This window comes from Salvelinus alpinus, chromosome 21, assembly GCF_045679555.1.
Source record: "Salvelinus alpinus chromosome 21, SLU_Salpinus.1, whole genome shotgun sequence".
NCBI classification, from domain to species: Eukaryota; Metazoa; Chordata; class Actinopteri; order Salmoniformes; family Salmonidae; genus Salvelinus; species Salvelinus alpinus.
This window is the reverse complement of record NC_092106.1, coordinates 48034750-48060699: the sequence shown is the minus strand read 5'-3', so window position 1 is coordinate 48060699 and position 25950 is coordinate 48034750. Positions and strand designations below refer to the sequence as shown.

General features: G+C 46.1%; 1 protein-coding gene across 2 annotated transcripts in view; it reads right to left on the bottom strand.

Annotated features, from left to right (window-relative positions):
* Positions 1-23517, bottom strand: part of usp32 (ubiquitin specific peptidase 32) — a 101607-nt gene extending 78090 nt beyond the window's left edge. For both annotated transcript variants that reach the window (XM_071358083.1, XM_071358084.1), the window contains exon 1: positions 23326-23517. In XM_071358083.1, the coding sequence (XP_071214184.1) occupies positions 23326-23383 (58 nt within the window). In that variant the 5' untranslated portion in view covers positions 23384-23517. The remainder of the gene's footprint in view (positions 1-23325) is intronic.
* Between the last annotated feature and the right edge of the window lie 2433 nt (positions 23518-25950).

Genomic DNA, 25950 nt, shown 5'->3' with positions numbered 1-25950 from the left:
ACCACTAGGCTACCTCCCTCTAACCACTAGGCTACCTGCCACCTCTAACCACTAGGCTACCTCCCTCTAACCACTAGGCTACCTCCCTCTAACCACTAGGCTACCTCCCTCTAACCACTAGGCTACCCTGCCTCCTCTAACCACTAGGCTACCCTGCCTCCTCTAACCACTAGGCTACCTGCCTCCTCTAACCACTAGGCTACCTCCCTCTAACCACTAGGCTACCTGCCACCTCTAACCACTAGGCTACCTCCCTCTAACCACTAGGCTACCTCCCTCTAACCACTAGGCTACCTCCCTCTAACCACTAGGCTACCTCCCTCTAACCACTAGGCTACCTCCCTCTAACCACTAGGCTACCTGCCACCTCTAACCACTAGGCTACCTCCCTCTAACCACTAGGCTACCTCCCTCTAACCACTAGGCTACCTCCCTCTAACCACTAGGCTACCCTGCCTCCTCTAACCACTAGGCTACCCTGCCTCCTCTAACCACTAGGCTACCTCCCTCTAACCACTAGGCTACCTCCCTCTAACCACTAGGCTACCCTGCCTCCTCTAACCACTAGGCTACCTCCCTCTAACCACTAGGCTACCTCCCTCTAACCACTAGGCTACCTCCCTCTAACCACTAGGCTACCCTGCCTCCTCTAACCACTAGGCTACCCTGCCTCCTCTAACCACTAGGCTACCTCCCTCTAACCACTAGGCTACCTCCCTCTAACCACTAGGCTACCTGCCACCTCTAACCACTAGGCTACCTCCCTCTAACCACTAGGCTACCTCCCTCTAACCACTAGGCTACCTCCCTCTAACCACTAGGCTACCCTGCCTCCTCTAACCACTAGGCTACCCTGCCTCCTCTAACCACTAGGCTACCTCCCTCTAACCACTAGGCTACCTCCCTCTAACCACTAGGCTACCTGCCACCTCTAACCACTAGGCTACCTCCCTCTAACCACTAGGCTACCTCCCTCTAACCACTAGGCTACCTCCCTCTAACCACTAGGCTACCCTGCCTCCTCTAACCACTAGGCTACCCTGCCTCCTCTAACCACTAGGCTACCTCCCTCTAACCACTAGGCTACCTCCCTCTAACCACTAGGCTACCTGCCACCTCTAACCACTAGGCTACCTCCCTCTAACCACTAGGCTACCTCCCTCTAACCACTAGGCTACCTCCCTCTAACCACTAGGCTACCCTGCCTCCTCTAACCACTAGGCTACCCTGCCTCCTCTAACCACTAGGCTACCTCCCTCTAACCACTAGGCTACCTCCCTCTAACCACTAGGCTACCCTGCCTCCTCTAACCACTAGGCTACCTCCCTCTAACCACTAGGCTACCTCCCTCTAACCACTAGGCTACCTCCCTCTAACCACTAGGCTACCCTGCCTCCTCTAACCACTAGGCTACCCTGCCTCCTCTAACCACTAGGCTACCCTGCCTCCTCTAACCACTAGGCTACCCTGCCTCCTCTAACCACTAGGCTACCCTGCCTCCTCTAACCACTAGGCTACCCTGCCTCCTCTAACCACTAGGCTACCCTGCCTCCTCTAACCACTAGGCTACCTGCCTCCTCTAACCACTAGGCTACCCTGCCTCCTCTAACCACTAGGCTACCCTGCCTCCTCTAACCACTAGGCTACCTGCCTCCTCTAACCACTAGGCTACCCTGCCTCCTCTAACCACTAGGCTACCCTGCCTCCTCTAACCACTAGGCTACCCTGCCTCCTCTAACCACTAGGCTACCCTGCCTCCTCTAACCACTAGGCTACCTGCCTCCTCTAACCACTAGGCTACCTGCCACCTCTAACCACTAGGCTACCTCCCTCTAACCACTAGGCTACCTCCCTCTAACCACTAGGCTACCTCCCTCTAACCACTAGGCTACCTCCCTCTAACCACTAGGCTACCTGCCACCTCTAACCACTAGGCTACCTCCCTCTAACCACTAGGCTACCTCCCTCTAACCACTAGGCTACCTGCCACCTCTAACCACTAGGCTACCTCCCTCTAACCACTAGGCTACCTCCCTCTAACCACTAGGCTACCTCCCTCTAACCACTAGGCTACCCTGCCTCCTCTAACCACTAGGCTACCCTGCCTCCTCTAACCACTAGGCTACCTCCCTCTAACCACTAGGCTACCTCCCTCTAACCACTAGGCTACCCTGCCTCCTCTAACCACTAGGCTACCTCCCTCTAACCACTAGGCTACCTCCCTCTAACCACTAGGCTACCTCCCTCTAACCACTAGGCTACCCTGCCTCCTCTAACCACTAGGCTACCCTGCCTCCTCTAACCACTAGGCTACCTCCCTCTAACCACTAGGCTACCTCCCTCTAACCACTAGGCTACCTGCCTCCTCTAACCACTAGGCTACCTCCCTCTAACCACTAGGCTACCTGCCACCTCTAACCACTAGGCTACCTCCCTCTAACCACTAGGCTACCTCCCTCTAACCACTAGGCTACCTCCCTCTAACCACTAGGCTACCTCCCTCTAACCACTAGGCTACCTGCCACCTCTAACCACTAGGCTACCTCCCTCTAACCACTAGGCTACCTCCCTCTAACCACTAGGCTACCTCCCTCTAACCACTAGGCTACCCTGCCTCCTCTAACCACTAGGCTACCCTGCCTCCTCTAACCACTAGGCTACCTCCCTCTAACCACTAGGCTACCTCCCTCTAACCACTAGGCTACCCTGCCTCCTCTAACCACTAGGCTACCTGCCACCTCTAACCACTAGGCTACCTGCATCCTCTACCCACTAGGCTACCTGCCTCCTCTAACCACTAGGCTACCCTGCCTCCTCTAACCACTAGGCTACCCTGCCTCCTCTAACCACTAGGCTACCTGCCTCCTCTAACCACTAGGCTACCTGCCACCTCTAACCACTAGGCTACCTGCCACCTCTAACCACTAGGCTACCTGCCACCTCTAACCACTAGGCTACCTGCCCCCTCTAACCACTAGGCTACCTCCCTCTAACCACTAGGCTACCTCCCTCTAACCACTAGGCTACCCTGCCTCCTCTAACCACTAGGCTACCCTGCCTCCTCTAACCACTAGGCTACCTGCCACCTCTAACCACTAGGCTACCTGCCCCCTCTAACCACTAGGCTACCTGCCACCTCTAACCACTAGGCTACCTGCCCCCTCTAACCACTAGGCTACCTGCCACCTCTAACCACTAGGCTACCTGCCACCTCTAACCACTAGGCTACCTGCCTCCTCTAACCACTAGGCCACCCTGCCTCCTCTAACCACTAGGCTACCTGCCCCCTCTAACCACTAGGCTACCTGCCACCTCTAACCACTAGACTACCTGCCTCCTCTAACCACTAGACTACCTGCCTCCTCTAACCACTAGGCTGCCTGCCTCCTCTAACCACTAGGCTACCTGCCTCCTCTAACCACTAGGCTACCTGCCTCCTCTAACCACTAGGCTACCTGCCTCCTCTAACCACTAGGCTACCTGCCTCCTCTAACCACTAGGCTACCTGCCTCCTCTAACCACTAGGCTACCCTGCCTCCTCTAACCACTAGGCTACCTGCCTCCTCTAACCACTAGGCTACCTGCCTCCTCTAACCACTAGGCTACCTGCCTCCTCTAACCACTAGGCTACCTGCCTCTAACCACTAGGCTACCCTGCCTCCTCTAACCACTAGGCTACCCTGCCTCCTCTAACCACTAGGCTACCCTGCCTCCTCTAACCACTAGGCTACCCTGCCTCCTCTAACCACTAGGCTACCCTGCCTCCTCTAACCACTAGGCTACCCTGCCTCCTCTAACCACTAGGCTACCCTGCCTCCTCTAACCACTAGGCTACCCTGCCTCCTCTAACCACTAGGCTACCCTGCCTCCTCTAACCACTAGGCTACCCTGCCTCCTCTAACCACTAGGCTACCCTGCCTCCTCTAACCACTAGGCTACCTGCCTCCTCTAACCACTAGGCTACCCTGCCTCCTCTAACCACTAGGCTACCCTGCCTCCTCTAACCACTAGGCTACCTGCCTCCTCTAACCACTAGGCTACCCTGCCTCCTCTAACCACTAGGCTACCCTGCCTCCTCTAACCACTAGGCTACCCTGCCTCCTCTAACCACTAGGCTACCCTGCCTCCTCTAACCGCTAGGCTACCCTGCCTCCTCTAACCGCTAGGCTACCTGCCTCCTCTAACCGCTAGGCTACCTGCCTCCTCTAACCGCTAGGCTACCTGCCTCCTCTAACCACTAGGCTACCCTGCCTCCTCTAACCACTAGGCTACCTGCCTCCTCTAACCACTAGGCTACCTGCCTCCTCTAACCACTAGACTACCCTGCCTCCTCTAACCACTAGGCTACCTGCCTCCTCTAACCACTAGGCTACCCTGCCTCCTCTAACCACTAGGCTACCTGCCTCCTCTAACCACTAGGCTACCTGCCTCCTCTAACCACTAGGCCACCTGCCTCCTCTAACCACTAGGCTACCCTGCCTCCTCTAACCACTAGGCTACCTGCCACTAACCACTAGGCTACCTCCCTCTAACCACTAGACTACCCTGCCTCCTCTAACCACTAGGCTACCTGCCTCTAACCACTAGGCTACCTGCCTCCACTAACCACTAGACTACCTGCCTCCTCTAACCACTAGACTACCTGCCTCCTCTAACCACTAGACTACCTGCCTCCTCTAACCACTAGACTACCTGCCTCCTCTAACCACTAGGCTACCCTGCCTCCACTAACCACTAGACTACCTGCCTCCTCTAACCACTAGGCTACCTGCCACTAACCACTAGACTACCTGCCTCCTCTAACCACTAGGCTACCCTGCCTCCTCTAACCACTAGGCTACCTGCCACTAACCACTAGGCTACCTCCCTCTAACCACTAGACTACCCTGCCTCCTCTAACCACTAGGCTACCTGCCTCTAACCACTAGGCTACCTGCCTCCTCTAACCACTAGGCTACCTGCCTCCTCTAACCACTAGTCTACCTGCCTCCTCTAACCACTAGTCTACCTGCCTCCTCTGAACACATCTAGGCTGGACCTGCCTCCTCTGAATCCACTAGGCTGCCTGCCTCTAACCACACAGGCTACCTCCCTACTAAAGCCCACTAGACTAGCCCTGCCTCCGTACTAAAGCCCACAGTAGGGCTACCTGCCGTACTAAAGCCCACAGTAGGGCTACCTGCCTCCGTACTAAAGCCCACAGTAGGGTTACCTGCCTCCGTACTAAAGCCCACAGTAGGGTCTACCTGCCTCACTACTAAAGCCCACAGTAGGGTCTACCTGCCTCCGTACTAAAGCCCACAGTAGGGCTACCTGCCGTCCTCTAAAGCCCACAGTAGGGCTACCTGCCTCCTCTAAAGCCCACAGCAGGGTCTACCTGCCTCCGTACTAAAGCCCACAGTAGGGTCTACCTGCCTCCTCTAAAGCCCACTAGGCTAGCCCTGCCACCCCCGTAATAAAGCCTACAGCTGGAGCTGTTTCGTATTAGAGCCCACAGCAGGATCATTGCCGTATTAAAGCCCAGAGCAGGGTTGTTCAGTATGAAAGCCCACAGCAGGGTTGTGTTTCAGTATGAAAGCCCACAGCAGGGTTGTGTTTCAGTATGAAAGCCCACAGCAGGGTTGTGTTTCAGTATGAAAGCCCACAGCAGGGTTGTGTTTCAGTATTAAAGCCCACAGCAGGGTTGTGTTTCAGTATTAAAGCCCACAGCAGGGTTGTGTTTCAGTATTAAAGCCCACAGCAGGGTTGTGTTTCAGTATTAAAGCCCACAGCAGGGTTGTGTTTCAGTATGAAAGCCCACAGCAGGGTTGTGTTTCAGTATTAAAGCCCACAGCAGGGTTGTGTTTCAGTATTAAAGCCCACAGCAGGGTTGTGTTTCAGTATTAAAGCCCACAGCAGGGTTGTGTTTCAGTATTAAAGCCCACAGCAGGGTTGTGTTTCAGTATTAAAGCCCACAGCAGGGTTGTGTTTCAGTATTAAAGCCCACAGCAGGGTTGTGTTTCAGTATTAAAGCCCACAGCAGGGTTGTGTTTCAGTATTAAAGCCCACAGCAGGGTTGTGTTTCAGTATTAAAGCCCACAGCAGGGTTGTGTTTCAGTATTAAAGCCCACAGCAGGGTTGTGTTTCAGTATTAAAGCCCACAGCAGGGTTGTGTTTCAGTATTAAAGCCCACAGCAGGGTTGTGTTTCAGTATTAAAGCCCACAGCAGGGTTGTTTCAGTATTAAAGCCCACAGCAGGGTTGTTTCAGTATTAAAGCCCACAGCAGGGTTGTTTCAGTATTAAAGCCCACAGCAGGGTTGTTTCAGTATTAAAGCCCACAGCAGGGTTGTTTCAGTATTAAAGCCCACAGCAGGGTTGTTGCAGTATTAAAGCCCACAGCAGGGTTGTTGCAGTATTAAAGCCCACAGCAGGGTTGTTGCAGTATTAAAGCCCACAGCAGGGTTGTGTTGCAGTATTAAAGCCCACAGCAGGGTTGTGTTGCAGTATTAAAGCCCACAGCAGGGTTGTGCAGCAGTATTAAAGCCCACAGCAGGGTTGCCGTATTAAAGCCCACAGCAGGGTTGCCGTATTAAAGCCCACAGCAGGGTTGTGTTTCAGTATTAAAGCCCACAGCAGGGTTGCCGTATTAAAGCCCACAGCAGGGTTGCAGTATTAAAGCCCACAGCAGGGTTGTGCTGCAGTATTAAAGCCCACAGCAGGGTTGCCGTATTAAAGCCCACAGCAGACCTCCCTCAGCTGTGAACCTGTTCTTAGGCCACTACCTTCTTTTAGAAAGCCTGGATGTGTGGAATATAATACCAGCATCGTCTCCCTCTCTCCATCTCCCACTCTTCCCGAGTCCTCCAGGGTCGTCAGGGGTCAATTAAACAAGGTTAATTTGCATATATTCACACAGACCGGCGCAGTCTCAGCATATTCCCATCCTAGCCCCTAATAGTAGACGACCTGCTGCTGTAGAAGGATGTGGGTATTAAAACACATGAAGAAAGAGAGGAGAGAGCTAGGGTAAAATGTCTTGCTCGCTCACTCGTTTGCTTTGGGTACGCCGGGGAATTGAATTATGGGAATCATTTAGGCGACTGATTACCGTTTTCTCCATTAGGTGAAAAAAAAAATATATATAGAATGAATCAAAACCCCCCCCCCCCCCACCAAAAGAAAATCAGCAGCCTCAAAGTCAAAGAGATGATTATAAATCTGGGACTGGAAGGAGGAAAAGCGTGTCGCTCATAAAAAAAAAAAAGGGTAGACTGTGTGAGTGTGACCCAGTGTTGAGGCACGGTAGGAAGTGGCTCTTCTTGTAGGTTGAAATGCAAATAGAAAAAATAAAATAATCAGCAGGTAAAAGAACAGAATCATGTGTAGAATACCTTTATCGAAAGACATAGTATAGGTTAGGCCACAGTCCTGAAATACATCTGGCCTAACCTATACTAAAGCTATGGTGATGGGAGACTGGTAGTATTGCAGGCTGTTTTTGTCTTCTTCTCTGCTGACAAGTGACAGTATAATCTAAGGAATCTGTTAAAAGCAGAGGATTTCAGCGGTGTCAAAAGCTTACCTATAACACGTGGTGGAAAGTCATTTGAACTGGTTTGAAGAGCACACACACACACAGCGAGAGAGAGAGAGACTCTTGACAGTACAGCACTTTGAAATGACAGCCGCAGAAAAATCACCTGGCTGCTTCAGCCTTCAACAGGCTTTCAATTATGCCAGCTTCTGTCGGAAGCTGAAGGATAGACATGTTGAGAGGAAAGGGCTGGAGGTTGTCTGGGATTCTACCGCGCTACTCTAGCATACTACAAGCAACCACGTACCAAACACTTATCTAGAATTTTGGAGGAGAAACTTTTTTTTTTTTTTTTTTTTTTTTTTTTACACACTATCCAAATGCTCATTCAGGTCACCGCTAGTGGCCCCTGGCTGTGTCTGTGTGTGTGTGTGTGTGTGTGTGTGTGTGTGTGTGTGTCATAAATAACCATGGATCCACGGGTCCAGTCACGTTTTAAGAGCTCATTATCTTGCCTGTATTCAGAGCACCTATACCCCACTAAAACCTCAGGCCATGGTCTCGCTGCTGCCTGTATTCAGAGCACCTATACCCCACTAAAACCTCAGGCCATGGTCTCGCTGCTGCCTGTATTCAGAGCACCTATACCCCACTAAAACCTCAGGCCATGGTCTCGCTGCTGCCTGTATTCAGAGCACCTTTACCCCACTAAAACCTCAGGCCATGGTCTCGCTGCTGCCTGTATTCAGAGCACCTATACCCCACTAAAACCTCAGGCCATGGTCTCGCTGCTGCCTGTATTTAGAGCACCTTTACCCCACTAAAACCTCAGGCCATGGTCTCGCTGCTCGCTCAAATCTTAACAGCGACACAGATTTTAATGAATGGACCTCCCAGCATAGCCGGTGCCAGACACACCAGTTAGATCCATGGCAACGCAGTCAATCACGATGAAGTAGTGCAGTGCCCGTCGCTAAGGAGGGGGGGGGGGGGACTGGGACAGGGCAGGCCATGTAACTACTATGTTTCGTTCAATGATTAGGCTACGCCCCAACCAGGCTTTGTTTCCCCCTTAACGCCGGAGAAGATTTGAATTGGACATTTTGGGAAGTTAAGGGTATTGCTTTTGTGCATTCTGTACATGAAAACGATTGGAATCGCCATCTCTCTCAATAGTAACTAACTGACCCAGGAACCACGTAACAAAACACTTGTCTAGAATTAATTTACATTTCTCTAAGTGTCAGATAGGGCCATAATGGATTAAACACCAATGACTTTGCTAAATAATAGTAAAATGGTTGCAGATAGAGGAAAAACAAAGAGGTTCACGTTGGGGCTAACACTAGTGGTATTGTTGCGATGCTGTGACGTAATGGTTGTATTCTTGGACACTAGGCCACATTAACTGCAGTGGACCAGTGGGCCACCATTCAGCACTGGAGGAACAATGGACCTGATTCTCCTCCCACCCAACAGAAACACATGCACCGTGGACAACTGACATACACATCAAATCAAATTTTATTGGTCAAATACACGTGTTTAGCAGATGTTATTGCGGGTGTAGCGAAATGCTTGCGCTTCTAGTTCCGACAGATAAGCAACATCTAACAAGTAATATCTAATAATTCCACAACAAATACCCAATACACACATATCTAAGTAAAGGAATTAAGAATATATAAATATTTGGACGAGCAATGACAGAGCGGCATAGACTAAGATACAGTAGAATACAGTATATACATATGAGATGAGTAATGCAAGATATGTAAACATTATTAAAGTGACTAGTGTTCCATTTATTAAAGTGGCCAGTGATTTCAAGTCTGTATGTAGGCAGCAGCTTCTCTGTGCTAGTGATGGCTATTTAAGTCTGATGGCCTTGAGATACAAGCTGTTTTTCCCAGTCTATCGGTCCCAGCTTTGATGCACCTGTACTGACCTCGCCTTCTGGATGATAGCGGGGTGAACAAGCAGTGTCTCGGGTGGTTGTCCTTGATGATCTTTTTGGCCTTCCTGTGACATTGGGTGCTGTAGGTGTCCTGGATGGCAGGTAGTTTGCTCCCGGTGATGCGTTGTGCAGACCGCACCACCCTCTGGAGAGCCCTGCGGTTGTGGGCAGTGCAATTGCCATACTAGGCGGTGATACAGCCCGACAGAATGCTCTCAATTGTGCATCTGGAAAAGTTTGTGAGGGTTTTAGGTGACAAGTCAAATTTCTTCAGCCAAGCTGAGGTTGAAGAGGCGCTGTTGCTCCCTCTGCTGTTTCCTGAAGTCCACAACCATCTCCTTTGTTTTGTTGACATTGAGTGAGGTTATTTTCCTGACACCATACTCCCAGAGCCCTCACCTCCTCCCTGTAGGCCGTCTCGTCGTTGTTGGTAATCAAGCCTACCACTGTAGTGTCGTCTGCAAACTTGATGATTGAGTTGAAGGCGTGCATGGCCACGCAGTCGTGGGTGAACAGGGAGTACAGGAGGGGGCTGAGCATGCACCTTTGTGGGGACCGTGCTATGGATCAGCGAAGTGGAGATGTTATTTCCTACCTTTGCCACCTGGGGGCGGCCTGTCAGGAAGTCCAGGACCCAATTGCACAGAGCAGGGTTCAGACCCAGGGCCTCGAGATTAATGATGAGTTTGGAGGGTACTATGGTGTTGAATGCTGAGCTGTAGTCAATGAACAGCATTCTTACATAGACATTCCTCTTGTCCAGATGGGACAGGGCAGTGTGATAGTGATTGCATCGTCTGTGGACCTGTTAGGGCGGTAAGCAAATTCGAGTGTGTCTATGGTGACAGGTAAGGTGGAGGTGATATGATCCTTGACTAGTCTCTCAAAGCACTTCGTGATGACAGAAGTGAGTGCTACGGGGCAGTTTCTTTAGCTTTCTTGGGTACAGGAACAATGGTGGCAATCTTGAAGCATGTGGGGACAGCAGACTGGGATAGGGAGAGATTGAATATGTCCAGCCAGCTGGTCTGCTCATGCTCTGAAGACACGGCTATGGATGCCGTCTGGACCGACAGCCTTGCGAGGGTTAACACGTTTAAATGTCTTACTCACGTCGGCCACGGCGAAGGAGAGCCCACAGTCCTTGGTAGCAGGCCGCGTCGGTGGCACTGTGTTATCCTCAAAGAGGGCAAAGAACGTGTTTAGCGTGTCCAGAAGCAAGACGGTGGTTTTCCTTTTGTAGTCCGTGATTGTTAGTAGACCCTGTCACATACTTCTCGTGCAGTTGCAAAAAAACATCAAGCGCTATGATGAAACTGTCTCTCATGAGCACTGCGACAGGAAAGGAAGACCCAGAGTTACCTCTGCTGCAGAGGATAAGTTCATTAGAGTTATCAGCCACAGAAATTGGCAATTAACTGCACCTCAGATTGCAGCCCAAATAAAAACACTTCAGATTTCAAGTAACAGACATCTCAACATCAACTGTTCAGAGGAGACTGCAGCAATTCAACCATGAAGGCCTGATTCCCGCAAAGAAACCACTACTAAAAGGACACCAATAAGAAGAAGACTTGCTTGGGCCAAGAAACACATTAGACCGGTAGAAATCTGTCCTTTAGTCTGATGAGTCCAAATTTGAGATGTTTGGTTCCAACCGAAGTGTCTTTGTGAAACGCAGAGTAGGTGAACTGATGATCTCAGCATGTGTCGTTACCACGTGAAGCATGGAGGAGGAGGTGTGCTTTGCTGGTGACACTGTCAGTGATTTATTTAGAAGTCAAGGCACACTTAACCAGTATGGCTACCACAGTATTCTGCAGCAATACGCCATCCCATCTGGTTTGCGCTTAGTGGGTATATCATTTTATTTTCCCCCAATAAGACAATGACCCAAAACACACCTCCGGGCTGTGTAAGGTCTATTTGACCAAGAAGGAAAGAGATGGAGTGCTGCATCAGATGATTTAGCCCCTACAATCACAATCACCCGAACTCAACCCAATTGAGATGGTTTGGGATGAGTTGGACCGCAGAGTGAAGGAAAAGCACCCAACAAGTGCTCAGCATATGTGGGAACTCCTTCAAGACTGTTGTAAAAGCATTCCAGGTGACTACCTCATGAAGCTGGTTGAGAGAATGCCAAGAGTGTGCAAATCTCTCATCAAGGCAAAGGGTGACTACTTTGAAAAAAATCTCAAATATCCCAGGCCTGTCTGCTGAGAGGGAGAGTGACATGGCATGGGGCTGGAGCCGGAGATGAAAAACCAAACCTGTAGTGTAGGGCCTGACTCCATTTGGTCGACTGTTTGGTTTATCGAGATTTCTTTAGTCGAGCAGTAGCAAAAAAAAAAAAAAAAAAAAACCCCATGGTGTACAAGACACCTGTTTGATTGGTGCCTGTCTGAGTGGACTGATCCATTGTGGAGGGCGTGGAGATGGCACAGTCCATCACTCTAAGACATCTGCTACTGAAATTGTAAATGGTTATATTTAGTAAGAAAAAAAAATGGTGCAACACTAATAAAAATAATATTATAACAGATACGCTTTCTCTTGTGTTGGATAGCGGTCGCTGTCCGCGCTTCTGAAAACACCAGTGCGCTGTTGAATTGCCGCCTTTTCCTAGACCATGTTGCTATGTGCATAATAGCAAAGTTAACCAGCATATTGGTGTTGAGAACAATGTGGAGGAGACATGAGATGAGAAAACAAACCTTAGTTGTCTAAGAAAAGTGAGGAGAGAGGACACCAACATAAAATTAGGTCTATAATCAACAGCCTGTTAGAATGTGCCTGGCTTTATAAATTATCCATATATATTAACAGAAGGCAGATCCTGCTTCTGTTGCCTGTTTCAGTGTTTGTTTAATACTGATTCCGTGAGCTCTAAGCCTCACACAACATGTTTGGATAAACTATATTTCACAAATTCAGCTGTTTTTAAATCTTTACTGTAATAAAAGGCTTTGCACTATTTTCCATTAGACCAGCCTCACTGGTATTATTTATAACGTATTTACTGTTTACACGGATTAAAATTGTCAGAAATTACATTTATAATAAACCTTTTTCCTTGATCTCTTTATTGTTATTATTACTATTATTATTATTATGAGCATCATTACCTATTATTATAATGTCATCATCATTAGTAGGGTTAGTATAGCATCCTTGTATAACCACCATGGCGCTGTAGGCCGAAGAGCACATCCTGTTTAGTCTTAATATTGTAACTTAGTAAGGCTACTGTATCAATCAATCATGTATTCGTTCATGGTCATCACACAGCATCAGAGTCATTCATGATCTGAAATGCAATCAACCATTTCAGTTTTAAAATAAAATCGACCATTGAATAATTAGAGACAATAAATAGGCCTAAACGGTTCCATTTGGTAAGATAAAATTTTAGTCAGAAATGGCTGTAATTATGTTACAGCTTAAGAAATTGCGCCGTCTCCGTGTTAAACACTGATGATGTTCTATGGCGGTCGCAGCAGCAGGGAGGAGAGAGCGACAAAGGGTGCTAGTCACACAGTCACTCACTGTTTTTTTATAAACACAGAGCCGCAAGTCTGAGCCCGGCACAATCAAAAACGGCCGGACTCCGTCTAGTCATTTTTGTGTCTTAATTATTTCGTCAAACAATTTGCAGCATCAGATAAGCTTAGTGCATATAGTTGATTCGATTAAAACATAGGATGTGTCTATATATGGAAAAATACACGTAAAAAAAAAAAAAGTTGACGAATCGATTAGTCGAAAGAACAGATGACTCTTGATCGACCAAGATTTTGTCACTACAGTAGGGGACATCCCTACTGTAGTGACTGCATGCAAATACACAGTTCACACAAGTTCAAGACGGGGCCACAGATACAGTTGAAGTCGGAAGTTTACATACACTTAGGTTGGAGTCATTAAAACTCGTTTTTCAACCACTCCACAAATTTCTTGTTAACAAACTATAGTTTTGGCAAGTCGGTTAGGACATCTACTTTGTGCATGACACAAGTCATCTTTCCAACAATTGTTTACAGACAGATTATATCACAATTCCAGTGGGTCAGAAGTTTACATACACTAAGTTGACTGTGGCTTTAAACAACTTGGAAAATTCCCCAAAATGATGTCATGGCTTTAGAAGCTTCTGATAGGCTAATTGACATATTTTGAGTCAATTGGAGGTGTACCTGTGGATGTATTTCAAGGCCTACCTTCAAAGTCAGTGCCTCTTTGCTTGACATCATGGGAAAATCAAAAGAAAATCAGCCAAGACCTCAAAAATAATTGTAGACCTTCGCAAATCTGGTTCCTCCTTGGGAGCAATTTCCAAACGCCTGAAAGTACCACGTTCATCTGTACAAACAATAGTACGTAAGTATAAACACCATGGGACCACACAGCCGTCATACCACTCAGGAAGGAGACACATTCTGTCTCCTAGAGATGAACGTACTTTGGTGTGAAAAGTGCAAATCAATCCCAGAACAGCAGCAAAGGACCTTGTGAAGATGCTGGAGGAAACAGGTACAAAAGTATCTATATCCACAGTAAAACGAGTCCTATATCGGCATAACCTGAAAGGCCGCTCAGCAAGGAAGAAGCAACTGCTCCAAAACTGCCATAAAAATGCCAGACTACGGTTTACAACTGCACATGGGAACAAAGATCGCACTTTTTGGAGAAATATCCTCTGGTCTGATGAAACAAAAATAGAACTGTTTGGCCATAATAACCATCGTTATGTTTGGAGTAAAAAGGGGAAGGCTTGCAAGCCGAAGAACACCATCCCAACCGTGAAGCACGGGGGTGGCAGCATCATGTTATGGGGGTGCTCTGGCTGCAGGAGGGTCTGGTGCACTTCACAAAATAGATGACATCATGAGGAATAAAGATTATGTGGATATATTGAAGCAACATCTCAAGACATCAGTCAGGAAGTTAACGCTTGGTTGCAAATGGGTCTTCCAAATGGACAATGACCCCAAGCATACTTCCAAAGTTGTGGCAAAATGGCTTAAGGACAACACAGTCAAGGTATTGGAGTGGACATCACAAAGCCCTGACGTCAATCCTATCGAAAATTTGTGGGCAGAACTGAAAAAGTGTGTGCGCGAGCAAGGAGGCCTACAAACCTGACTCAGTTACACCAGCCCTGTCAGGAGAAATGGGCCAAAATTCACCCAACTTATTGTGGGAAGATTGTGGAAGGCTACCCGAAACATTTGACCCAAGTTAAACAATTTAAAAGGCAATGCTACCAAATACTAATTGAGTGTATGTAAACTTCTGACCCACTGGGAATGTGATGAAAGAAATAAAAGCTGAAATTAATCATTCTCTCTACTATTATTCTGACATTTCACATTCTTCAAATAAAGTGGTGATCCTAACTGACGTAAGACAGGGAATTTTTACTAGGATTAAATTAAGAAATTGTGAAAAAATTTGTTTAAATTTATTTGTCTAAGGTGTAGTTAACCATCCGGTTAACCAATTAGAAAAGAGAGCATTTTATACGTCACGCACTGACCAAAATTAATCCGTTCTAATTAGAGGTCGACCGATTATTGGAGGACCAAAAAAAAGCCGGTACCGACTATTGGAGGACCAAAAAAAAGGCGGTACCGACTATTGGAGGACCAAAAAAAAGGCGATACCGACTATTGGAGGACCAAAAAAAGGCGATACCGACTATTGGAGGACCAAAAAAAAAGGCGATACCGACTATTGGAGGACCAAAAAAAAAGGCGATACCGACTATTGGAGGACCAAAAAAAAAGGCGATACCGACTATTGGAGGACCAAAAAAAAAGGCGATACCGACTATTGGAGGACCAAAAAAAAAGGCGATACCGACTATTGGAGGACCAAAAAAAAAAGGCGATACCGACTATTGGAGGACCAAAAAAAAAAGGCGATACCGACTATTGGAGGACCAAAAAAAAAAGGCGATACCGACTATTGGAGGACCAAAAAAAGGCGATACCGACTATTGGAGGACCAAAAAAAGGCGATACCGACTATTGGAGGACCAAAAATAGGCGATACCGACTATTGGAGGACCAAAAAAAGGCGATACCGACTATTGGAGGACCAAAAATAGGCGATACCGACTATTGGAGGACCAAAAAAAGGCGATACCGATTAAATCGGACGATTTTTATATTATATATATTTGTAATAATGACAATTACAACAATATTGAATGAACATTGAACACTTTTAATATAATACATCAATAAAATCAATTTAGTCTCAAATAAATAATGAAACATGTTCACTTTGGTTTAAATAATGCAAAAACACAGTGTTGGAGAAGAAAGTAAAAGTGCAATATATGCCATGAAAAAAAGCTAACGTTTAAGTTCCTTGCTCAGAACATGAGAACATATGAAAGCTGGTGGTTCCTTTTAACATGAGTCTTCAGTATTCCCAGGTAAGAAGTTTTAGGTTGTAGTTATTATAGGACTATTTCTCTCTCTACCATTTGTATTTCATATACCTTTGACTATTGGATGTTCTAATAGGCCCTTTAGTATTGCCAGCCTAATCTCGGGAGTTGATAAGCTTGAAGTCATAAACAGCGCTGTGCTTGAAGCATTGTGAAGAGCTGCTGGCAAACCCAATAAAGTGCTGTTTGAATGAATTCTTACGAGCCTGCTGCTGCCTACCACCGCTCAGTCAGACTGCTCTATCAAATCATAGACTTAATTATAATAACACAGAAATATGAGCCTTAAGTCATTAATATGGTCAAATCCAGAAAGTATAATTTCGAAAACAAAACGTTTATTATTTCAGTGAAACACGGAACTGTTCGGTATTTTATCTAATGGGTGGAATCCATAAATCTAAATATTGCTGTTACATTGCACAACCTTCAATGTTATGTCATAATTACGTAAAACTCTGGAAAATTAATTACAGTCTTTATTAGGAAGAAATGGTCTTCACACAGTTCGCAACGAGCCAGGCGGCCCAAACTGCTGCATATAGCCTGACTCTGTTGCACAGAACGCAGCAAAAATCGTCAACCATGTGTAGTTAACTAGTGATTATGTTAAGATTGATTGTTTTTTATAAGATACGTTTAATGCTAGCTAGCACCTTACCGTGGCTCCTTGCTACACTCGCATAACAGGAAGTCAGCCTGCCACGCAGTCTCCTCGTGGAGTGCAATGTAATCGGCCATGGTCGGTGTCCAAAAATGCCGATTACAGATTGTTATGTGAACTTGAAAATCGGCCCTAATTAAAATCAGCCATTCCGATTAAATCGGTCGACCTGTAGTTCTAATTTGGTGTCTGTTCTCCACGGATCAGTCTGGCCTTGCCCTTAGACTTTTAGACTAGTGAATGAGTAGGCTAGTTGGCCAGTGGTTAACTATGGGTACATTAACAACAACAAATAGCCCAAACTAACAGAGCTGGACTGTATGACTGATGATCTGATATCAAGGCACCTCTTAATAATGCTATCAGGCTGCTATGCAAAGAACGCTGACATTCATCTAACCAGAACGTCACTGATGTTTCCATCCTAATGTTGTTTTCTCTGGAACACTTTGCGGTCACCCTAGGGAAATTTGAATAACCCAAAACCACAAGTAGGAGTCGTCAGATAGGTCAGACCAGAGGCAATACAAGGTGTGAATGCAAAGCACTACCTGGCAGGCTGAGTAGGCTGCTGCATTATCCATCAAGGAACAGAACAAGAGAGGTGAGAAAGAGACGGAAGGAGAGAGAGAGAGAGAGAGAGAGAGAGAGAGGTCTGACCGACCGCTGACGCTGCAGCTCCCGGCCAGTTCCACTGCTAGCTACTGCATGACACATTCCCTCTCTCAGACCCCCTGCTCTGACGACATACTGCACCTAGAAGACAACACACGGTTCACGGCGTACACTGATCGTGGATGTGATACCCACCTGTTGCACTCAGGGGTGCAGTCGTGTAGTAAAAAAGGCGCTATATGCAAGTGTACAGTTGCTGATTGGACATGAGGACTCAACGTAGCTTCTGGGCAGAGGCCTACATACAGTCCCTTCAGAAAATTCATCATCCTCCTCCTACGTTGCCACAGAGTTTGCTTAGACATGCAAAAGTTGCAAAGACCCAGCTGCTCCCGTCTCTGCTCCTTGCGTAACGCTTTTTAGAAACGGTAAATGAAGGCCAGTGAAGGTCTGTCTCTCTATTACGGATGTGCTGTATGAGATATGCATTAAAATACGACCAATTGATTTCCCCTCGTGTTATCTTCTATACGTCAAGGTTGGTTCCACACAATGATTAACATTTACACAGTTCCTGACTGATGCCAGGGGACGCTGCCTGGGTGCTATGGGTGTGCTGGTTTCCCCTCTGATCCGTTTAGGTTACCACAAGGTCATGTGTGACTCATATCTACAGTAGTTGGTCAACTCATAAAGTCCCCTCCGTCAGCTCCTTCCTATCAACATAAGTGTTCAGTACCTACAGTACAGCAAGGTGCTTCTCACGATAAAACTGCCAGCCTTTGAGCTGCTACATACAGTTCAAGTCGAATGTTTACATAGACTTATGTTAGAGTCATTAAAAAACTTGTTTTTTCAACCACTCCACAAATTTCTTGTTAACAAACTATAGTTTTGGCAAGTCGGTTAGGACATCTACTCTGTGCATGACAAGTCATTTTTCCAACAATTGTTTACAGACAGATTATTTCACTGTATCACAATTCCAGTGGGTCAGAAGTTTACATACACTAAGATGACTGTGCCTTTAAACAGCTTGAAAAATTCCAGAAAAGGATGACATGGCATTAGAAGCTTCCGATAGGCTAATTGACATCATTTGAGTCAATTAGAGGTGTACCTGTGGATGCATGTCAAGGCCTACCTTCAAACTCAGTGCCTCTTTGATTTTCCCATGATGTCATGCAAAAGGAATCAGCCAAGACCTCAGAAAAAAAAATAAACATCCACAAGTCTGGTTCATCCTTGGGAGCGATTGCCAAATGCCTGAAGGTAACACAAGTACAAACACCATGGGACCACGCAGCCGTCATACCGCTCAGGAAGGAGACGCGTTCTGTCTCCTAGAGATGAACGTACTTTGGTGCGAAAAGTGAAAATCAATCCCAGAACAAACAGCAAAGGACCTTGTGAAGATGCTGGAGGAAACAGGTACAAAAGTATCTATATCCACAGTAAAACGAGTCTTATATCAACATAACCTGAAAGTCCGCTCAGCATGGAAGAAGCCACTGCTCCAAAACCGCCATAAAAAAAAAGCCAGACTACAGTTTGCAACTGTACATGGGGACAAAGATCATACTTTTTGGAGAAATGTCCTCTGGTCTGATGAAACAAAAATAGAACTGTTTGGCCATAATGACCATCGTTATGTTTGGAGGAAAAAGGGGGAGGTTTGCAAGCTGGAGATCACCATCCCAACCGTGAAGCACGGGGGGGCAGCATCATGTTGTGGGGGTGCTTTGCTGCAGGAGGGACTGGTGCACTTCACAAAATAGATGGCTTCATGAGGGGGAAAAATTATGTGGATATATTGAAGCAACATCTCAAGACATCAGTCAGGAAGTTAAAGCTTGGTCGCAAATGGGTCTTCCAAATGGACAATGACCCCAAGCATACTTCCAAATTGTGGCAAAATGGCTTAAGGACAACAAAGTCAAGGTATTGGAGTGGCCATCACAAAGCCCTGCCCTCAATCCTATAGAAAATATGTGGGCAGAGCAAAGAGGCCTACAAACCTAACTCAGTTAAACCAGCTCTGTCAGGAGGAATGGACCAAAATTCACCCAACTTATTGTGGGAAGCTTGTGGAAGGCTACCCGAAACGTTTGACCCAAGTTAAACAATTTAAAGACAATGCTACCAAATACAAATTGAGTGTATGTAAACTTCTGACCCACTTGGAATGTAATGAAATAAATAAATCATTCTCTCTACTATTATTCTGACATTTCACATTCTTAAAATAAAGTGGTGATCCTAACTGACCTAAGACCGGGAATTTTTACTAGGATTAAATGTCAGGAATTGTGAAAAACTGAGTTTAAATGTATTTGGCTAAGGTGCATGTAAACTTCCGACTTCAACTGTAAATGACAACAACATCTAGGCCGCCTAACCTATCGCACCTATTAGGCTTGATCAAGTCTTCAGCTAGATCAGCCTAATTGTTCTCCGACTCCTACAATGGGAAGAACAGAGAGAATCAACACGTGACTGTCTGCTCGCTAAAGAAAAGCACAGTGTAGGCTTACTTTAGTTGTTTAGCAACAGACATCATACTATGTCGCCATGAGAACAGCTCTAATTTCCTTTCTGCTTATTTCAGTCACACCACCCATCTTGTGACCACCCATCCTGTGACCACCCATCCTGTGACCACCCATCCTGTGACCACCCGGTAGATAGGATATAGGTGATTCCATGGGCTTGGTGTTCTTTATAACATATGATCATATAGCATGGGAATCAGAGGAATGCTTGGCTGTGTCTAATGTCACCATGTAGCCTAGGAGGGGTGTCTAAGGCACTGCATCTCAGTGTAAGAGGCATCACTACAGACACCCAAATCAAATCAAATGTTATTTGTCACACACACATGGTTAGCAGATGTTAATGCGAGTGTAGCGAAATGCTTGTGCTTCTAGTTCCGACCGTGCAGTAATATCTAACAAGTAATCTAACAATTTCACAACAACTACCTTATACACACAAGTGTAAAGGAATGAATAAGAATATGTACATAAAAATATATGAATGAGTGATGGCCGAACGGCATAGGCCAGATGCAGTAGATGGTATAGAGTACAGTATATTCATATGAGATGAGTAATGTAGGGTATGTAAACATTATATAAAGTGGCATTGTTTAAAGTGGCCAGTGATACACTTATTACATATATTATTTTTTTTTTTACATATATATATTTTTTTTTAAAGTGGCTATAGATTTGAGTCAGTATGTTGGCAGCAGCCACTCAATGTTAGTGATGGCTGTTTAACAGTCTGATGGCCTTGAGATTGAAAGACTGAAAAACAGCTTCTGTCTCAGCTTTGATGCACCTGTACTGACCTCGCCTTCTGGATGATAGCGAGGTGAACAGGCAGTGGCTCAGGTGGTTGTTGTCCTTGATGATCTTTTTGGGCTTCCTGGGACATCAGGTGTTGTAGGTGTCATGGAGGGCAGGTAGTTTACCCCCGGTGATGCGTTGTGCAGACCTCACTACCCTCTGGAGAGCCTTGCGGTTGTGGGCGGAGCAGTTGCTGTACAAGGCGGTGATACAGCCCGACAGGATGCTCTCGATTGTGAATCTGTAAAAGTTTGTGAGTGTTTTTGGTGACAAGCCGAATTTCTTCAGCCTCCTGAGGTTGAAGAGGCGCTGCTGCGCCTTCGTCACCACGCTGTCTGTGTGGGTGGACCATTTCAGTTTGTCCGTGATGTGTACACCGAGGAACTTAACATTTTCCACTACTGTCCCGTCGATGTGGATGGGGGGTGCACCCTCTGCTGTTTCCTGAAGTCCACGATCATCTCCTTTGTTTTGTTGACATTGAGTGTGAGGTTATTTTCCTGACACCGCACTCCGAGGGCCCTCACCTCCTCCCTGTAGGCCGTCTCGTCGTTGTTGGTAATCAAGCCTACCACTGTGGTTCGAATCCAGGCTGTATCACAACAGGCCGTGATTGGGAGTCCCATAGGGTGGTGCACAATTGGCCCCGCGTCGTCCGGGTTTGGGCGGTGTAGGCAGTCATTGTAAATAAGAATTTGTTCTTAACTGACATGCCTAGTTAAATAAAAGGTTAAATAAAAAATAAAAATAAAATCACGTTGTGCCAGGCTTTTTTTGCTATACACGACTATAATGGGTTGAGTCACTGATGTAATCTTCCTGTGCGGTTTTGCGCCCCCTCAGGCTCATGCAGTAGGGGAGATCTTTGTGAGCTATACTCCACCTTGTCTCAGGGTAGTAAGTGGGTGTTCTGTTGATATCCCTCTGATGGTGTTGGGGCTGTGCTTTGGTTGGTCCTGTCCGGGGGTATCGTTGGACAGGGCCACAGTGTCCCCCGACCTTCCCTGTCTCAGTCTCCAGTATCTATTCTAAAATAGTCTGTGCCAGGGAGCGTGGGTGAATCTGTCCTATCTGATGTAATAAATCTGTTCTCCTGATACAGTTTCTGCTTTTCTGCCTGCAGCTATGGAAGCCTGACCTGTTCAGCGGTCCTTGTCCCGGACCTGCTGTTTCGACACTCTCTCTCGACCTCTGAACGTTCAGCTATGAAAAGCCAACTGACATTTAATCCTGAGGTGTTGACCTTTTACGCCCTATATAAGCACTGTGATTATTGTTTGACCCTGTTGGTCATCTATGAACATCTTGAAGAATGATCTGGGCTTAATGGCCATGTACTGTTAAAATCTCCACCGGGCACAGCTAGAAGAGGACTAGCCACCTTTCACAGCCTGGTTCCTCTCTCTATGTTTCTTCCTAGGTTCCTACCTTTCTAGGGAGTTTTTCCTAGCCACCGTGCTTCTACATCTGCATTGCTTGCTCATTGGGGTTTTAGGCTGGGTTTCTGTATAAGCACTTTGTGACATCTGCTGATGTAAAAAATGGCTTTATAAATAAATGTGATTGGTTGATAGCCTACAGTAGAATGAAAGAGGATGGGAGGGCTAGCTAATTAGGTAAACAGTCCCTTCCAAAGGCCAGGCAATCAGTCAGTCAGTGGACCATTCAATGCAGTTTAATTGCCAGGAATAAACAGCACATGAAACATTCAGCAAAACAGAAATAGGCTAACTTCCTGCAATCACTACTGGAATATAGTCCTTCAGTCCTACACCACAAATTGTAAAGGGCAATGGGTCTAAATGCACATTACCATACGAGGTCACAGTTACAGAACTCAATGTGTAACACATTTAGCTAATGAATCTTGGTAGGCAAAGTTCAGTTGTTACGACTGCAGAGACCAAAGTACAGCAAGTATCACCTAATCGAATAAGATATTTTCAAGAGCTTCCTGATAGATATTCACCCGAGTCTTACATCAATGAACAAACTAACAGATGGATACTCAGAACTATAACAAATTTGATTCAATATTTGATCGTAAACATTTTTGGCTGGTACGAGGCTACATCTATCCGGGTCTAACCTCTGCAATGCCCTTGTGATAATTGTCTCAATATCTGATCTGAAGAGAGAAATACATCCTGCCGGCCTAGTACAAGAACACAGCTGACATCTCATGCTTTCTCTCTATATACTGATTGGCTCAAAAAAGGTTTAAAAAAAAGTGGACAAAAAAAGGTCGCTAATCAACTCGTACAGTAGACTAGTTGAGTTATGCCGTGTGAGATCTAGCAGACACAAGTAGAAAATGTTATCTTGGTTATTCACGGATCAAGCTTGTTATCACTCCCTCTCTCTGTGTTTGTTGATGTGGGCAGCGCCTGATTGATAAACAGTGATACACATTCACGTAGTTAACGTTATCCCCAGAGCGATCTTTCCCCAACATAATCACAAATATTGTGTGGCCTTCACTATATATATACACACACACACACACACATACCATTGTTAAATTGTCTGCTTTGATTCCAGACGGCAGTTTGTTCTGAAACACTTGACACTGACAGCTACCTCAACGGTTCACTAGCAATAAACTTGTCAATGTGATATTAAGCAACACAGCCTAGCTAGCCGCACAGCCTTGCAGCGAACATGAACATGAGAAAGCAAGTTCCACCGTCTTCGCATGACACTCTCTCACAACTGGTTTCGTTGACTAGACAACCCATCTCTAGCGACTACAGTAGTTAGCTTACCTCTTTTAATGGCCTCGTCATACGAAAGGAAACCTATCCTTGAATCCTTCGCACCCATGTTGCCCTCATTTCACTAAGATGTGAGAAAATAAAATGTTGAGTGTATGAACGGTGCCTGTTGCCTTGTCCGTTTCTTGCGAAATCCGTTACCAGCGAAGTGACTTGCTGTGTTTTCAACGAATGACGCCTCTCGTCGCCTACGCCTCCATGCTGGCTACGGTCACATGATCGGGATTCCTTGGGTCACTTGATTGGTTGACATGAATTGGTTGCGCAAATGTGTCTTTTTACGGTTTATGCGCATGAGATAAACAATAAAATACAGCCAGCTTTCAGATGCTGTTACAAATATGTTCCCCATTACCCCAATGTAACATTTTTGCAACGCTATATTGCCAAATTGTTTCACACAATAATACAGTTTTGGGTCTGTCTTGTCCTACTTTAACCTACAATGTTACCATTTTGTAAAACTGTCAAAGCTGTCCTTGTCTCTGGCTCTCCCTTGTGGATATAGTTGAAAAGGTTTCATCATAAAGTTTGCAGAATATGCATTGCATAAGGTAACGCTTGTCTAGACTCTACTAAAGTGTGAACGTTATTTGTCTAACAATTGGTCTAATAATACTGTACCACGTTGCATTGGATACACTCGTTTTTTCGCTATTAGAATTAATAACTTCTCTTTTATGTGCTGTATGCATGCTTGTATGTGTAATTAAACATGATTATCTACAATATCTAATCACTTGCGTAGATCAGCAATACTCAAGAATGTTGACACCAAAACAAGATTAACAAACACATTTTTATTAAAGTATACCAATCTGAGGCCTATACTACGAATGTAGTTTGAGGAGTTAGCAACGGTAACTTTGGTCAACTCAGTTCAACAACGGGATAACCGGTAGTACGAAAGTGGCTTGCCTTTTAGCCAGGTTCATTTCTATAGCAACGAATCATTCAGATCTAACCTGCTCCGAGGCAGACTAACTCAGGGCTAACTACATTTATCCGGAATAAAGTGTCCAAACGGCGTGTTGAGGACCAATGAAATCAGATTCTCTCTCGCAAAGACTGCATCATCATCATCCACTTCGTTTGATAAAATATTTTATTAATCAAACGTGTTTGTGTGTTGAATTGTAATGTTAAAATACCTATCACATTGCACATTTAGTAATGAAAAATGCATTTGAAACTTTACGCACAGTAAAACATTCGTATGACTTATTACAATTATTTTATCGATATGAGTGGGGAAATAGGTGGTCTTGCATTGATAACTACACCAAAGTAATCACATGAAGACAGCACTTCTAAAAGTCTACTTCACACAATATTCTGATGAATTTGCTGATGGATTTGTCTTTCATTTTGATTTCGGGAAAAATGAAAATGTGGCACAGTTTTGCCCATGGATTGATGTTTAAGCATTGCCTCAATGAAGAGTTCTGCGTTCGACTAGCCACGTGTGACATGCGCACGCAGTTACAACCCTGCTAGATTTAGCGGCAGGTGGACAAGCAGCCCACTGTTAGTAGTACAGATGAAGCCTGAGCTGGAATGTGAAGATAACTGAAGCTGGCTAGCTTTAGAAAACCCTGACTAGATCTAGCTTGCTTTGTAGTATACCCCTCCGGTGGTATATCTAACTATTTCCAATCAGAGGAGGCTGCTGAGGGGAGGACGCTCATAATAATGGCTGGAAAGACATCAAACACATGGAAACCATTCCACTCACTCCTCTCCAGACATCACCACAAGCCGGTCCTCCCCAATTTAGCTGCCACCAAACCTCCTGTGTTTCCAATACATGGAAAATTACACTGTTGTCACTTGACTTCTGACTCTGCAACTGGATCCTGGACCTCCTGACGGGCTGCCCCCAAGTCGTGAGGGTAGGCAACAACATACCCGCTATGCCGACCCTCAACACTGGGGCCCCCTCAGGGGTGCATGCTTAGTCCCCTCCTGTTCACCCACGACTGCTTAGCCGTGCACGACTCCAAGACCATCATTAAGTTTATCGAAGACACAACGATGATGAGACAGCCTATAAGGGAGGAGGTCAGAGACCTGGCAGTGTGGTGCCAGGACAACAACCTCTCCCTCAACATCAGCAAGACAAAGAAGGATTACAGAACTACAGGAAATGGAGGGCCAAGCATGTCCTTATCCACATTGACGTAGCTGTAGTGGAGCTGGTCGAGAGCTTCAAGTTCCTTGGGTGTCCACATCACTAAGACATTTTCACAGTCGCGAAGAGGGCTGAAAAGATTTGGCATGGGTCCTCAGATCCTCAAAACGTTCTACAGATGCACCATTGACAGCATCTTGAGTGACTGCATCACCGCTTGGTATGGCAACTGCTTGGCATCCGACCGCAAGTTGCTACAGAGGGTAGTGCGTACGGCTCAGTACATCACTGGGGCCGAGCTCCCTGCCATCCAAGACCTCTATACCAGGCGGTGTCAGAGGAAGGCCCTAAAAATTGTCAAAGACCCCAGCCTCCCAAGTCATAGACTGGTCTCTCGGCTACCGCACGGCAAGTGGTACTGATGCAGCAAGTTTGGAACCAACAGGACCCTGAACATCTTCTACCCCCAAGTTAAAAGACTGCTA